At 35.6% G+C, this 16,003-nt stretch overlaps 1 protein-coding gene across 1 annotated transcript; it reads left to right on the forward strand.

Moving 5' to 3' along the window:
- Window positions 1-10,177: 10,177 nt before the first annotated feature.
- On the forward strand, window positions 10,178-14,537 carry LOC137654317 (protein O-linked-mannose beta-1,2-N-acetylglucosaminyltransferase 1-like). The gene is made up of 2 exons (XM_068387942.1): window positions 10,178-10,598; window positions 12,545-14,537. Exons 1-2 carry the CDS (start codon window positions 10,501-10,503, stop codon window positions 14,406-14,408), a joined length of 1,962 nt encoding a protein of 653 aa, XP_068244043.1. The 5' UTR covers window positions 10,178-10,500; the 3' UTR covers window positions 14,409-14,537.
- Window positions 14,538-16,003: the final 1,466 nt, after the last annotated feature.

Below are 16,003 nucleotides of genomic sequence, written 5' to 3' on the forward strand. Positions count from 1 at the left end.
TTTACCTTACATTCATAACTCATGATTCATATTTTTGCCATGGTTTGAAAATGGAGGTAAGGTATGCTGAACAGCAGAGTCAGAACGAGCTGGAACAGCAATAGTTGTGGTTTCCTCTTCAAGACTCTGTTGAGGGAACACCTGAGGCTCAGTCTGCAAAGGCTGAATAAAAGACAAGCAGAAGGAAGGCGCATGGGTGGAGGAGGCTGACTCCTAGCATGAGTGGTTGAACCCAAGGGTTGCGCTTGCTGAGCGGTTGGCGGAAGCAGAGTAGCAAGTTCCAGTTCCTGTGGTGTGAGCGGAGCGCGATGAGGAAGAGGCTGCGCAGAACAAGGTAAATGTCTCGCAAGCTGAGGCTCCTGAGGCGCAAGGCTAAGGTGTTGTGGTGCTTGCCTTGTGGAGGGTTGAGCTCGCTGCAGCGAGAGCTGAGGAGACTGACTCATGGACGGGAGAGGTTGTTGTACCTCAACCGAGTGTTGCATCACTGGTGGAGCAGCAAGTGGAGGCGGAGGAAGAGAGGTATAATCCTCCTGATCCCATTGTAAAGGTTGCCTTAAGGAAGGCGGAGGCTGAACACCACTGGGAACAGCAAACTCAGCACGTGGCTCAACATCGTACGCCTGGCAGGTGGTACTGCGATCAGGCGGAGCGAGCGTAGGCGGAGGGAGTGTAGGCGGAGGCGGAGGAGCAACACTCTCAGCCCGACACTCACGCATCAAGTCCGAAAGCTGTGCTTGCATGGACTGTAGTAGAGTCCACAACATCGTACGCCTGGCAGGTGGTACTGCGATCAGGCGGAGCGAGTGTAGGCGGAGGCGGAGGAGCAACACTCTCAGCCCGACACTCACGCATCAAGTCCGAAAGCTGTGCTTGCATGGACTGTAGTAGAGTCCACAACATCGTACGCCTGGCAGGTGGTACTGCGATCAGGCGGAGCGAGCATAGGCGGAGGGAGTGTAGGCGGAGGCGGAGGCGCAACACTCTCAGCCCGACACTCACGCATCAAGTCCGAAAGCAGAGCTTGCATGGACTGTAGTAGAGTCCACTTGGGGTCGGCAGAAACTACAGTAGGCTGAGGTAAAGCCTTAACAGTCGAGCTCTGTTGTGGCAGAACCTTACTCCTCTTAGGCGGAGTGCATTCAACTGATGACTGAGGAGAGTCAGAGCTAACCCAATGACTGTGAACTCTAACTTCGTACGTCTGGCATAGGTCTGGACTTTACGTTTAAAAGGTCTTGAGACCTGAGACCAGCGTTTTCTCCTCTAAATTTCTTCTGCAGACGAGCAAAATAAGGGCTCAATCGTCTGCGGGTGGGAGTGACGGTCTCGGTAAGACACGCCCACAACCACCGAGGATACTTCTGTGCGCCGATCAAGGCCTGCTGAACCCTTCTGCCCTTCGACATTGCTTCTCCCCTGGGCTTGGGAGCTTGCAAGAGGTCCCGGACTGGGAGGACGACTGGCGCGCACAAAAGTACCCTCACGCACAACACTGACATACTTTGCGCTAATCACTTATCACTTTGATTTCTGTTTGCACTTATTTCACTGAACTCGAAACTTTAAGTGGTTTGTACCTGAAACACGCAATTCTATCCTTTCTCAAAAGTTAGTAATTGCGAAAACAGAATTACAATGTAACAGAAAAATCTAATGAAAGATAATTCAGTGGCTGGAAAGAGACTAAACACTAGATCACTCTAGAAACGTTTAGTTTCTTCCCCTAAAGAGACTAGGGAGAAGAGCAAAAACGATAACGACGTTACTCGTACGCCTGGCAGGCTTGAATGAAACGTTTATCCTCTTTCTCCCTACGTCTCTATCTCTCTCTCTCTCTCTCTCTCTTGACTTAGAACCTGAGAGAAGAGCCCAATCATATATATCGTTAAAACATATTATTGTTAAAGGAAAAAACTGAAAAGTTCCTTTATTAGGATCAAAACCATTAAGTTAAGAAAGAATGAACAAAACGCTAGACACGGTTACTCTTACTGCAACGTGAAACCGTGAACATTCTTTCTCTATCGTAACGATAGAGTGCAAGTTGAACGTTCTGAACGTCAACAACTGCAGAGACAAAACAAAACGTTAGTTCAACTTTGAAAACAGTACGAGACTATCAAAGAAATTCTTTCAAACTCTGTGGCGGAAATAGCATAATATGTTAACAGGTAAAACCGAAATGACGGGCTCAATGTTAATTAACTTCGGTACCAAGAAAAGACCGCCTACTATTAGGAAGGTCGAATATAAACAAATATAAAAATTAATTTTAATAAGTTTATAATAAAAGGAAGTTAATCGAAGAGGCCTATAAGAGGCGGAGAGATATAAAATAAATCTATAACTTTTGTTAAGCAAAATTAAGAAAGAGAGTCTATACTCTCTTAGACACCAACACTTCCGTCTAAGGGAAGGGTCGGCCATTGAAAGGTGAACGAGAGTTCATACTCTCTTCGTCACCATAATTAATCAAATTAATTCCAAAAGCTAACTAAGCTAATATAGAAGTTTCCAGTAAAGCGACAGCCGAAATCAAAGAGAAATACTTCACCAAAGTCGTAAAAATACTCCAAGAACATAAGCGTATCCCAGAACGTCTTGCCGGAAGCACGACAGAGGAATAATTGAGGAGGTGTCAACAAGAAGTACTTGAGTACCTGGCCACAGGTGGCGCTGGTAAATACACCCCCTTCTAGTATTGTGATAGCTGGCGTATCCCTCCATAGAATTCTGTCGGGCAACGGAGTTGACAGCTACATGATTATCGGGTAAGTTTAATATTGAAAAAGTGAAATTTACCAATTTTTACTCCTCTACTGCAAAATTCTGGAATGGGTTAGATACAATATTATTCATGATTCTGATTATACTATGTATGGGGCTCAAATTCTATACCAACTCAATGTGGCGCAAAAATTGTTTCTATGTCTGGCAACCAGATATGTATATCAGTCGAGAAATGTCAAAAAAGTGAAATTTACCAATTTTTACTCCTCTAATGCAAAATTCTGGAATGGGTTAGATACAATATTATTCATGATTCTGATTATACTATGTATGGGGCTCAAATTCTATACCAACTCAATGTGGCGCAAAAATTGTTTCTATGTCTGGCAACCAGATATGTATATCAGTCGAGAAATGTCAAAAAAGTGAAATTTACCAATTTTTACTCCTCTAATGCAAAATTCTGGAATGGGTTAGATACAATATTATTCATGATTCTGATTATACTATGTATGGGGCTCAAATTCTATACCAACTCAATGTGGCGCAAAAATTGTTTCTATGTCTGGCAACCAGATATGTATAACAGTCGAGAAATGTCAAAAAAGTGAAATTTACCAATTTTTACTCCTCTAATGCAAAATTCTGAAATGGGTTAGATACAATATTATTCATGATTCTGATTATACTATGTATGGGGCTCAAATTCTATACCAACTCAATGTGGCGCAAAAATTGTTTCTATGTCTGGCAACCAGATATGTATATCAGTCGAGAAATGTCAAAAAAGTGAAATTTACCAATTTTTACTCCTCTAATGCAAAATTCTGGAATGGGTTAGATACAATATTATTCATGATTCTGATTATACTATGTATGGGGCTCAAATTCTATACCAACTCAATGTGGCGCAAAAATTGTTTCTATGTCTGGCAACCAGATATGTATATCAGTCGAGAAATGTCAAAAAAGTGAAATTTACCAATTTTTACTCCTCTAATGCAAAATTCTGAAATGGGTTAGATACAATATTATTCATGATTCTGATTATACTATGTATGGGGCTCAAATTCTATACCAACTCAATGTGGCGCAAAAATTGTTTCTATGTCTGGCAACCAGATATGTATATCAGTCGAGAAATGTCAAAAAAGTGAAATTTACCAATTTTTACTCCTCTAATGCAAAATTCTGGAATGGGTTAGATACAATATTATTCATGATTCTGATTATACTATGTATGGGGCTCAAATTCTATACCAACTCAATGTGGCGCAAAAATTGTTTCTATGTCTGGCAACCAGATATGTATAACAGTCGAGAAATGTCAAAAAAGTGAAATTTACCAATTTTTACTCCTCTAATGCAAAATTCTGAAATAGGTTAGATACAATATTATTCATGATTCTGATTAGACTATGTATGGGGCTCAAATTCTATACCAACTCAATGTGGCGCAAAAATTGTTTCTATGTCTGGCAACCAGATATGTATATCAGTCGAGAAATGTCAAAAAAGTGAAATTTACCAATTTTTACTCCTCTAATGCAAAATTCTGGAATGGGTTAGATACAATATTATTCATGATTCTGATTATACTATGTATGGGGCTCAAATTCTATACCAACTCAATGTGGCGCAAAAATTGTTTCTATGTCTGGCAACCAGATATGTATATCAGTCGAGAAATGTCAAAAAAGTGAAATTTACCAATTTTTACTCCTCTAATGCAAAATTCTGGAATGGGTTAGATACAATATTATTCATGATTCTGATTATACTATGTATGGGGCTCAAATTCTATACCAACTCAATGTGGCGCAAAAATTGTTTCTATGTCTGGCAACCAGATATGTATATCAGTCGAGAAATGTCAAAAAAGTGAAATTTACCAATTTTTACTCCTCTATTGCAAAATTCTGGAATGGGTTAGATACAATATTATTCATGATTCTGATTATACTATGTATGGGGCTCAAATTCTATACCAACTCAATGTGGCGCAAAAATTGTTTCTATGTCTGGCAACCAGATACTGTATGTATATCAGTCGAGAAATGTCAAAAAAGTGAAATTTACCAATTTTTACTCCTCTAATGCAAAATTCTGGAATGGGTTAGATACAATATTATTCATGATTCTGATTATACTATGTATGGGGCTCAAATTCTATACCAACTCAATGTGGCGCAAAAATTGTTTCTATGCCTGGCAACCAGATATGTATATCAGTCGAGAAATGTCAAAAAAGTGAAATTTACCAATTTTTACTCCTCTAATGCAAAATTCTGGAATGGGTTAGATACAATATTATTCATGATTCTGATTATACTATGTATGGGGCTCAAATTCTATACCAACTCAATGTGGCGCAAAAATTGTTTCTATGTCTGGCAACCAGATATGTATAACAGTCGAGAAATGTCAAAAAAGTGAAATTTACCAATTTTTACTCCTCTAATGCAAAATTCTGAAATGGGTTAGATACAATATTATTCATGATTCTGATTATACTATGTATGGGGCTCAAATTCTATACCAACTATATGTGGCGCAAAAATTGTTTCTATGTCTGGCAACCAGATATGTATATCAGTCGAGAAATGTCAAAAAAGTGAAATTTACCAATTTTTACTCCTCTAATGCAAAATTCTGAAATGGGTTAGATACAATATTATTCATGATTCTGATTATACTATGTATGGGGCTCAAATTCTATACCAACTCAATGTGGCGCAAAAATTGTTTCTATGTCTGGCAACCAGATATGTATATCAGTCGAGAAATGTCAAAAAAGTTAAATTTACCAATTTTTACTCCTCTAATGCAAAATTCTGAAATGGGTTAGATACAATATTATTCATAATTCTGATTATACTATGTATGGGGCTCAAATTCTATACCAACTCAATGTGGCGCAAAAATTGTTTCTATGTCTGGCAACCAGATATGTATAACAGTCGAGAAATGTCAAAAAAGGTGAAATTTACCAATTTTTACTCCTCTAATGCAAAAATCTGAAATGGGTTAGATACAATATTATTCATGATTCTGATTATACTATGTATGGGGCTCAAATTCTATACCAACTCAATGTGCCGCAAAAATTGTTTCTATGTCTGGCAACCAGATATGTATATCAGTCGAGAAATGTCAAAAAAGTGAAATTTACCAATTTTTACTCCTCTAATGCAAAATTCTGAAATGGGTTAGATACAATATTATTCATGATTCTGATTATACTATGTATGGGGCTCAAATTCTATACCAACTCAATGTGGCGCAAAAATTGTTTCTATGTCTGGCAACCAGATATGTATATCAGTCGAGAAATGTCAAAAAAGTGAAATTTACCAATTTTTACTCCTCTAATGCAAAATTCTGAAATGGGTTAGATACAATATTATTCATAATTCTGATTATACTATGTATGGGGCTCAAATTCTATACCAACTCAATGTGGCGCAAAAATTGTTTCTATGTCTGGCAACCAGATATGTATATCAGTCGAGAAATGTCAAAAAAGTGAAATTTACCAATTTTTACTCCTCTAATTCAAAATTCTGGAATGGGTTAGATACAATATTATTCATGATTCTGATTATACTATGTATGGGGCTCAAATTCTATACCAACTCAATGTGGCGCAAAAATTGTTTCTATGTCTGGCAACCAGATATGTATATCAGTCGAGAAATGTCAAAAAAGTGAAATTTACCAATTTTTACTCCTCTAATGCAAAATTCTGAAATGGGTTAGATACAATATTATTCATGATTCTGATTATACTATGTATGGGGCTCAAATTCTATACCAACTCAATGTGACGCAAAAATTGTTTCTATGTCTGGCAACCAGATATGTATTGAAGTCGAGAAAAGTCAAAAAAGTGAAAATTACCCATTTTTACCCCTCTATCGCAAAATTCTGGAATGGGTTAGATACAATATTATTCATGATTCTGATTATACTATGTATGGGGCTCAAATTCTATACCAACTCAATGTGGCGCAAAAATTGTTTCTATGTCTGGCAACCAGATATGTATATCAGTCGAGAAATGTCAAAAAAGTGAAATTTACCAATTTTTACTCCTCTATTGCAAAATTCTGGAATGGGTTAGATACAATATTATTCATGATTCTGATTATACTATGTATGGGGCTCAAATTCTATACCAACTCAATGTGGCGCAAAAATTGTTTCTATGTCTGGCAACCAGATATGTATATCAGTCGAGAAATGTCAAAAAAGTGAAATTTACCAATTTTTACTCCTCTAATGCAAAATTCTGGAATGGGTTAGATACAATATTATTCATGATTCTGATTATACTATGTATGGGGCTCAAATTCTATACCAACTCAATGTGGCGCAAAAATTGTTTCTATGTCTGGCAACCAGATATGTATAACAGTCGAGAAATGTCAAAAAAGTGAAATTTACCAATTTTTACTCCTCTAATGCAAAATTCTGAAATGGGTTAGATACAATATTATTCATGATTCTGATTATACTATGTATGGGGCTCAAATTCTATACCAACTCAATGTGGCGCAAAAATTGTTTCTATGTCTGGCAACCAGATATGTATATCAGTCGAGAAATGTCAAAAAAGTGAAATTTACCAATTTTTACTCCTCTAATGCAAAATTCTGGAATGGGTTAGATACAATATTATTCATGATTCTGATTATACTATGTATGGGGCTCAAATTCTATACCAACTCAATGTGGCGCAAAAATTGTTTCTATGTCTGGCAACCAGATATGTATATCAGTCGAGAAATGTCAAAAAAGTGAAATTTACCAATTTTTACTCCTCTAATGCAAAATTCTGGAATGGGTTAGATACAATATTATTCATGATTCTGATTATACTATGTATGGGGCTCAAATTCTATACCAACTCAATGTGGCGCAAAAATTGTTTCTATGTCTGGCAACCAGATATGTATATCAGTCGAGAAATGTCAAAAAAGTGAAATTTACCAATTTTTACTCCTCTAATGCAAAATTCTGAAATGGGTTAGATACAATATTATTCATAATTCTGATTATACTATGTATGGGGCTCAAATTCTATACCAACTCAATGTGGCGCAAAAATTGTTTCTATGTCTGGCAACCAGATATGTATATCAGTCGAGAAATGTCAAAAAAGTGAAATTTACCAATTTTTACTCCTCTAATGCAAAATTCTGAAATGGGTTAGATACAATATTATTCATAATTCTGATTATACTATGTATGGGGCTCAAATTCTATACCAACTCAATGTGGCGCAAAAATTGTTTCTATGTCTGGCAACCAGATATGTATATCAGTCGAGAAAAGTCAAAAAAGTGAAAATTACCCATTTTTACCCCTCTATCGCAAAATTCTGAAATGGGTTAGATACAATATTATACAATATTTTACTTCAATATTCTCTATTCTTGGGTAGTGCCATAGCCTCTGTACCATGGTCCTCCACTACCTTGGAGTAGAGTTCTCTTGATTGAAGGTACACTCGGGCACACTATCTTAATCTCTTACTCCTGTTTTGTTTATATAGGCGATATTTATCTTAATGTTTCTGTTCTCAAAATATTCTATTTTTCCTTGCTCCCTATCCTCACTGGGGTATTTTCAATATTGGAGCACCTAGGCTCTTAGCATCCTGCATTTCCAAGTAGGGGTGTAGCTTTGCAAGTAATAATAATAATAATAATAATAATAATAATAATAATATGTAGGAATGAGAATTTTTTTTTTTCAATGTCTGTGCAGTCATTCAAACCCACGGGTCCAGTCACGGACTGATACAGTGATAGGTCTATTATGATTATCAGTAATAAGGTCCTATCGATACAGGTCGGGACCATTATATATGAGTGGTCAGCTCCCCCAAACGTGCATAAAAAAGGGATACTAACTAATTTCACTCCTTCTTACCAAACCTACAAGCCATGCCCCTTAAACAGCCCTATTCTTCGTCAACCGTCACTATACATACAGGTGGCCTCTATCATATATCCACCCACACGTCTACTACTGTAATAGTGATATATTCAATAGATAAGTGAACATTGAAACACTATACAAACCTTCTTTATGTATTTTCGTGTACAAATACCTCCAGATAAACAAATCCGAAAGCATCGTCTGTTATTATACCTGGCCTTACTAATCGAGAGAGTTATTTACTGCTAGCCGAACATAACGCTATCCTCGGGTAGCTATCTCCGGGTAGAAAGATTTCAGTAGCAAAAGTGTTCGGATGGGATGAAAATACTCAATAGAGAGATACAGAATCGTCGGTGAGAGGAGTTTCATGGTCTAAGAAATGACTACCAAATGTTTGACATTTTTCCACTCTCAAATATATTTTAATTGATTCGTGTAAGCTTCTTTTATATTACATAAGCACCTTTAATTACACATTTCAAAATAATTTTCCCTTTCATTTACATATAAAAAGCTATTTTGATTCTGGCATATTAATATTTGAGTAGAAATTAGGATTGAAGTAGATTTATGCAGTGATTCATGATTAAGATGGCTTTACTATCAGGAATATATATATATATATATATATATATATATATATATATATATATATATATATATATATATATATATATATATATATAAATATATATATATATATATATATATATATATATATATATATATATATATATATATATATATATATATATATATTTGTGTGTATGTGTGTGTGTATGTATGTGTCTGTGTGATGGAATTCATCATTATCCCTTTTAAGAGGTATATAACTAACGCTAAATGAAACTGTCTAACTGCCTGTTAAGTTTTACATGTTATCAATTAAACTGGGACAATCTTAGAGTCGGTTAATCGCATTAGCAAAGACCGGAAATATTATGAAATTAAATATGTTTAGTAATTATTTTCTTAATGCATTGTGTGAAATTACAGACCGAAAATTAACTATCCAAATTAATACGGAACTTGTTTCAAATGATCTTACGTGCAACTAATCAAAACATCGCTTGATAAAAAATAGCAAGCTATAATAGTTACTTTTTCATCAAATGATCCATAAAACAAACAAGATAAAAGGGGAAGGAGAGAAAGCGCCCTTTTGGAGAGCACAGGATTGCAAACATGTAAAGTTGACCAGGTTCTCTACTGAAATACAGATCAGTGATAATTCTTGAAATGTTCGAAAGACCAGACTTTGACTTTATTTTTTATTTTTTATCGTGAGTAAGAGAGGAATGGTAAAACTAATAATGAAGGTGCTTGTCTTTTTCTTTTAAAACATATTACTGTTCTTTTGATAAAGACTTACTCATAACAATTCAAAAATAAAAACAAATTTCGTTCAAATGATTCAATTTATGGATAGAATTTCCTCCTCGGAATAACAATAAATTTATCCTCCTTATGAAGTAACAGTGGAGGATGAAAATGATGCCACGTGATACGCGTGTTGAAATTCTGAAAATATGACCCTTCTTCTATTTGAATTAGGAGAGCTATTGTGTTGGTTTGATTGCGAACGCCATTCAAAATGGAAATGCGAACTTGAGTGACAAATGATAGATAAACTTATTCTGGTGTCCCAATGTAAACTTGTAATTTTCTTTTTATAGGAATAGGTTTGGTAAAATTACTACGCAGTATGCCACTGTTTTGTGAATCACGTACAAAATTGCAATTATCGTGAATATAGACTAGATATGCAAGACTATGTGAGGTAGAGCATCGGTTAGTGGCCTTACGAGCAGTGTAAATGAGATGAGATTTTATTTTGGTTTGGTGCTTTGGAGATACATGGTGCTCCTAGCATTGTCATCTATATGTCCAGCTTCTCATCATAAAAATGCAGTTCGGAGGTGGGTTGTTTTCTACATACGCAGTTATTTCAAAATTAATCTCTGAAACAATTATAGGCTACCCATGTCAACCGTATAAATGACCAACCAAATACCTTATGAACATATTTTGTCATCTAATCTGCTTGTCAGTACTGTCTTTTTATTCTTGTTTAACATTATTTAGAATATTTTGCATTCTTCAGCGCTGAATACTTTAAATGTTTTGAAGGTCACTCATGAATGGCAGAGGCAACGGACAATACAATTATTGAAATTATTAAGCTTGAGTTGGTCTCGAACCCCAGTCTAGCAAATCGCCAGGCAAGGAACGTTTCTAATATGCTACGATAACCTAGTTGACACGTGAGGAGCATCCACGAAAGGACAAGTGAAAAAATTGATAGGAATTAGTACTTTCGTCTTATTGGTGACGTCATCGAACTCACAATAATAATAATAATAATAATAATAATAATAATAATAATAATAATAATAATAATAATAATAAATATACTGCACAGGGATATCATGTTTATACAGAAAAGCACCCATAAAATGTCAGTTTCCGAATGACTCCAAATAAGTCAAATTCAAGAAAATATAATATAGCATTACTTGAAAGCAGACCATTGCTCATATATAGATTGTGACCTTGGGTGCAGGCAATCATAAAAAAAAAATCACAATATTTCATAAGGATCACCAATCAATTCTGTGACTTAAGCTAAGCAATATAGGCTACTGGCAAAGCATTATTAAAAAACTAAACTGGAGACAGTCTCCTAGCTTATGCTGTTTTGCTCTGACAGACATGCTTTTCGATAATTGGCCGATATAAGACAAGTTGTATTCTAAACAAGGAATAATATAAATGACATCACTGTCATTTCCAGGGCTATTCTTAATTAATATGTTTTTCAATGTCCTAGTATATCTAATCACTATCCTTATTTAAAACTAAATTTATGGGAGGAAAGAGTAAAATTATGGCGATATAAGAATAAATAGAGATCACAGTCCAAAAAAAGTTCAAAAAGGTTTTGTGATATACTCATGAATAAGAAATAGAACTCGGAGAAACCAGTTAACAGTGTTTATCAGGAAAAGTGTAGCAACAATGAGTCACCATTTCATAATTCCATCAATCTTTCAGCCAAGGATAAGCTCCCTCAACGCTGATAAACAACACACTGCAAATATTATACAGTATACCGAAAAAGGCTACGTTATATCCATCTCTGGTGTTCGTACATTGCTTCCGTTTGTGAGTTATGCTTTTCAACTTTGTTGTAAATTAAAACGAAGCAACGCAGTAGATTAGAGGTAGAAAATTACTGGCACTGTTACCCTTTCAAGGACACCTCTGAATATTTCAGAATTGGCTTAGAAAAAAAACAATCACTGGTTTCGTCATTTAACGAACCGTAATCTTCTGAATTAAGTTGATTACAGATTTATAATAGCTTGTTTCTTCTACTGAACTTTTTAATTGCATTAGCTTTAGTTTAGCCTGCTAAGTAGTTCATTAAGAAAATAAAAAAAAACTATTTTATTCTTATTCAAATTTTATATATCCATCAATATTTTCCATTTACACATAATTTATAAAGCTCCATTATAAACATAATCCATGGAAACTTTTGAATATATATATATACTAATTAGGAGAAATTTGAAGGATTTTTAGTAACATTTTCATATTATTTAGAATGGTCTTTTTGAAACATAATCTGGAAAGGAGGGGGACTGACATTCTGACAAATAGCAAAAGGGGTGCATGGGCAAAGCAAGGCTCAGAACCCCCGCTTTAAGATGTAAATAAGATAATAGTTCAACCTTCGGTCATGTTAAGGATAAAAATCCTTATATCTTTATTTCTCTTACGTTTTAGAGTAATGGCAATGTTAAAAAACAATAATAACAACGATAATAATAGAACTGATAAATTTTCAATTACTTTTCAGGTTGTCATTTGAACTCGTATCTTCAACAAAGGGCACGACACTCAAGACCTACTGCCCTCTGGGAGATTGTAGGGCTACCTCTCAAACAAGGATCAGTTTCGTCGATCATACATTGCAACCTTTAGTCAACCCAAGTGAAGACCAAGATCTAACCACCCAAAAACAACCATGGGAACCAGGGAGAAATGATGGAATAGTTGTACAAGTAATACATGAAATAACATCAGAGATTCTTATCACAAAAACATTTAATACTTGGAATCCATTTACTTACGCAAAATTCTTAGTATGGTGGTTAGAACAAGTTAGACCAGGACGTGTAATAACCATGGCTATTCACAGGTCAGGTACTGCTGGTTTGGGACCAGCTATACCAGCTTTGGTGAGTCTTGGTTCTGTTCTAATACCATACTCACCTCCTCATGCCCTTTGGACATGGATATTCATTAAAGGTGGGAAAACTGTACTCGAGAGTGTCACTTCTTATACAGAGTCTATGTGGCATGCAAATCTTTCATCACATTCATATATACAAAAGCCCCAGCCATATTCATCTTACCTTGAAAATTTAAGAACTTTTTCTCATTCCTATATTTGTAACAAATGTGCTGCAATAAGATCTGTGTGTGATGATGAATATCTAGAAAGAAATCTGGCTAGAGGGAATTTCAAGACTAATATCTACAAGACTGGAATATTGCTGTGTGCTGGTGGAAATATCCAACATCTGGCATATACACTTTATCGTTTATTCAGCAATCCAGAAATAACTAAATCAATGGTCTTGGTAGCTGTTGGCACAGATTATCTCACAGGAAATCCAAATTCCTTTATTCTGTTACTCTTAGATATCTTAAAGTTGAATTATATGATTATTCATGTTCCCCGTGGTGCTCCCTCCATTAATCATCATCTATTCCAGTACTATAGAAAATCATGGGAAGCAGCCGTTCGTACATTTCCTGAGGCTAAATATCTTGCGTTTCTTGATGAAGATGTTGAAGTGTCAAGTGACTGGTTTGCCTTGCTTATGGATGTTGCTCCTGCTCTTGAAAAAGACTCTTCATTGTGGTGCATTTCTGGAACAACCGCATCTCATCGTAGTATACATGGTGGTCCACGAACACTATTACGTGCATTACGACAACCTGGCTGGGGCTTTCTCCTCCAAATGAGTAGTGTAAAGGAAGCTGTTTCGTTATGGCCAAGGGACTCCAATATCTCTGTTCTATATGACAACTTTCTGTATACAGTATTAGCTAAAGGGCGTGAGTGCATTTACCCTGCTATCAGCAGGGCACGTCACTATGGAGTGGGCGTGAACACTGTTCCACAGATTCACCAGCTATATTTCCTTGATTTTCCATTATACGATGGTAACCGTGTCAAATTTCCACCTATTGATACTCTAACTTGGGATACCTATGAGAAAAGAGTGATGCTTCAACTGCAAAAAGCTAAACCTATTACTAGAGACCCATGTGCCCCAGGATTTTTAACACCTTCTGATTTCGATTTTGCATCAGATTATGTTTTCTATTTCTACATGGACAGTATAACGGAAGCGCCAGAATGGACCCTTTTGGCTGAATGTGTCGGTACCTGGCCTTATTCAACGCAAGGAATGCATAGGGGAAGCGTTGAACTCCCACAGTTTGGCAGAGGATCGCTATGGCTTGTAGGAGTTCCCTTCTCTCCGTATAGTGCATTAAAACCATTGAATATTCCTGTATGGAAACCAAAGTTTGACGATGATTATTTAAACAGGCAGATGATGTTTATAGCTGCTCTGTATTTGCAAAGTAACTCAAATAACAGAACTTTAGAAAGGTCTAAACTGGAATTGTTCCAAAAGTATAGTTAACAGTTTTATGTAGGGTACACCATTGTTGAGTTTGCAGATTTGTTTGAAAGCCTCAGTTCAATGCGTTTGAAAGTTGTGCCATATTGATAACAAAATCCATATGAAAAGTATGTGCTTTACAAGCAATAAAAAGATAGATAATTCAATTCGTATTTCCTTTTAACATCCCAATTTTGGTTTCTTAATCATTATCACGAACCAGTCCTCTTAGAATGTGTTTTAATAACATAGTACACTACATTTAAAAAGTTAACACTTTACTTTTAGCGTAAAATTTCAAGTGAAACCGTTTGTGTGTTAAGAATGTTATCTGTTTCCATGAAGGCTATGTTTATGAGATGCCAATGGCCTATGTATAGAAACTAGGTCATTGGGAAACTCAGCAACTCATGGTTAGGCTACAGGTATGCTTTACTCGACTGGAGTATCCGCGATGGTATCTTCACATGTTCGATTATCTCTTGTTCCATCTAACTACTCTAACATAGGTAGCAGCCATATAAATAATGTTGTAGGAGCATGGGTTGAATTATAGCCTGTGTAAATGATACGGCCTTCCACAGAATTGTAGTTGAGTTAACCTTGTCTGAGCTATACTTTATTATTATTATTATTATTATTATTATTATTATTATTATTATTATTATTATTATTATTATTATTATTACTTGCTAAGCTACAACCCTAGTTGGAGAAGCAGGATGCTATAAGCCCAGGGGCTCCAACAGGGAAAATAAATAGCCCAGTGAGGAAAGAAAACTAGGAAAAAATAAAATCCTTTAAGAAGAGTAACAACATTAAAATAAATATCTCCTACATAAACTATAAAAACTTTAACAAAACAATAGTAAGAGAAATAAGATAGAACAGTGTGCCCGAGTGTACCCTCAAGCAAGAGAACTCTAACCCAAGACAGTGGAAGAACATGGCACAGAGGCTATGGCACTATGGCATTATTTGAGCTGTATTTTTCATAATTAGCTTAAATTTAAATACCTATTTAGGTATCCTGACATTTTATCACTTTTATTTGCTAAATCCGCCGTAACTATTATGTGTTAACTGAACATAAGTTTTACTATTAGCCATTCCGCTCAGTATATTCTATGTTTTGGAATGCATCTATTATACCTGTATTTTGTAATATATGTTTATGCCCTTGAATTGAAATAAAGTACTATACTGTATATCATTATCATTATCTGTATTTAAGTACTGGTTTACATGACAACCTGGCTAAATAAAAGTCATTGAAACGCTGTGAACCATGGCACCACGAACTCAAATTTTCTTAGGAGACACACCTCCTATCAATATAAACCAAAGGCTCTTTGTTATAAAACAATATCACGTTCAATTTGGAGCAGTTATTTAGGGATGAGTTTAAATTAAAAGTCAGGGTACTCTGTGAAGCTCCCTTCTAATAAATGACGGGCAGGAGATCTTATAGGATGTCGAAAACTTGACATTTACTACTTATAGGCTATTCATGTCAGTTACTACCCAAGCTCCTGATTAGAACTAGTTTAGAGATAGATGCAGCACTCTACAGATATTGTGGAAATGTTAAAAACTGTAGTGAAGAATAACCTGAT

This window comes from Palaemon carinicauda, chromosome 15 (genome assembly GCF_036898095.1).
Source record: "Palaemon carinicauda isolate YSFRI2023 chromosome 15, ASM3689809v2, whole genome shotgun sequence".
NCBI lineage: Eukaryota > Metazoa > Arthropoda > Malacostraca > Decapoda > Palaemonidae > Palaemon > Palaemon carinicauda.

Bases quoted from the DNA above. Each gene is read 5' to 3' on its own strand.
- LOC137654317 (XM_068387942.1), top strand. From the start codon at position 10,501: ATGAGATTTTATTTTGGTTTGGTGCTTTGGAGATACATGGTGCTCCTA. The intron at 10,599-12,544 runs GTGGGTTGTTTT...ATTACTTTTCAG, and splicing joins CATAAAAATGCAGTTCGGAG to GTTGTCATTTGAACTCGTAT.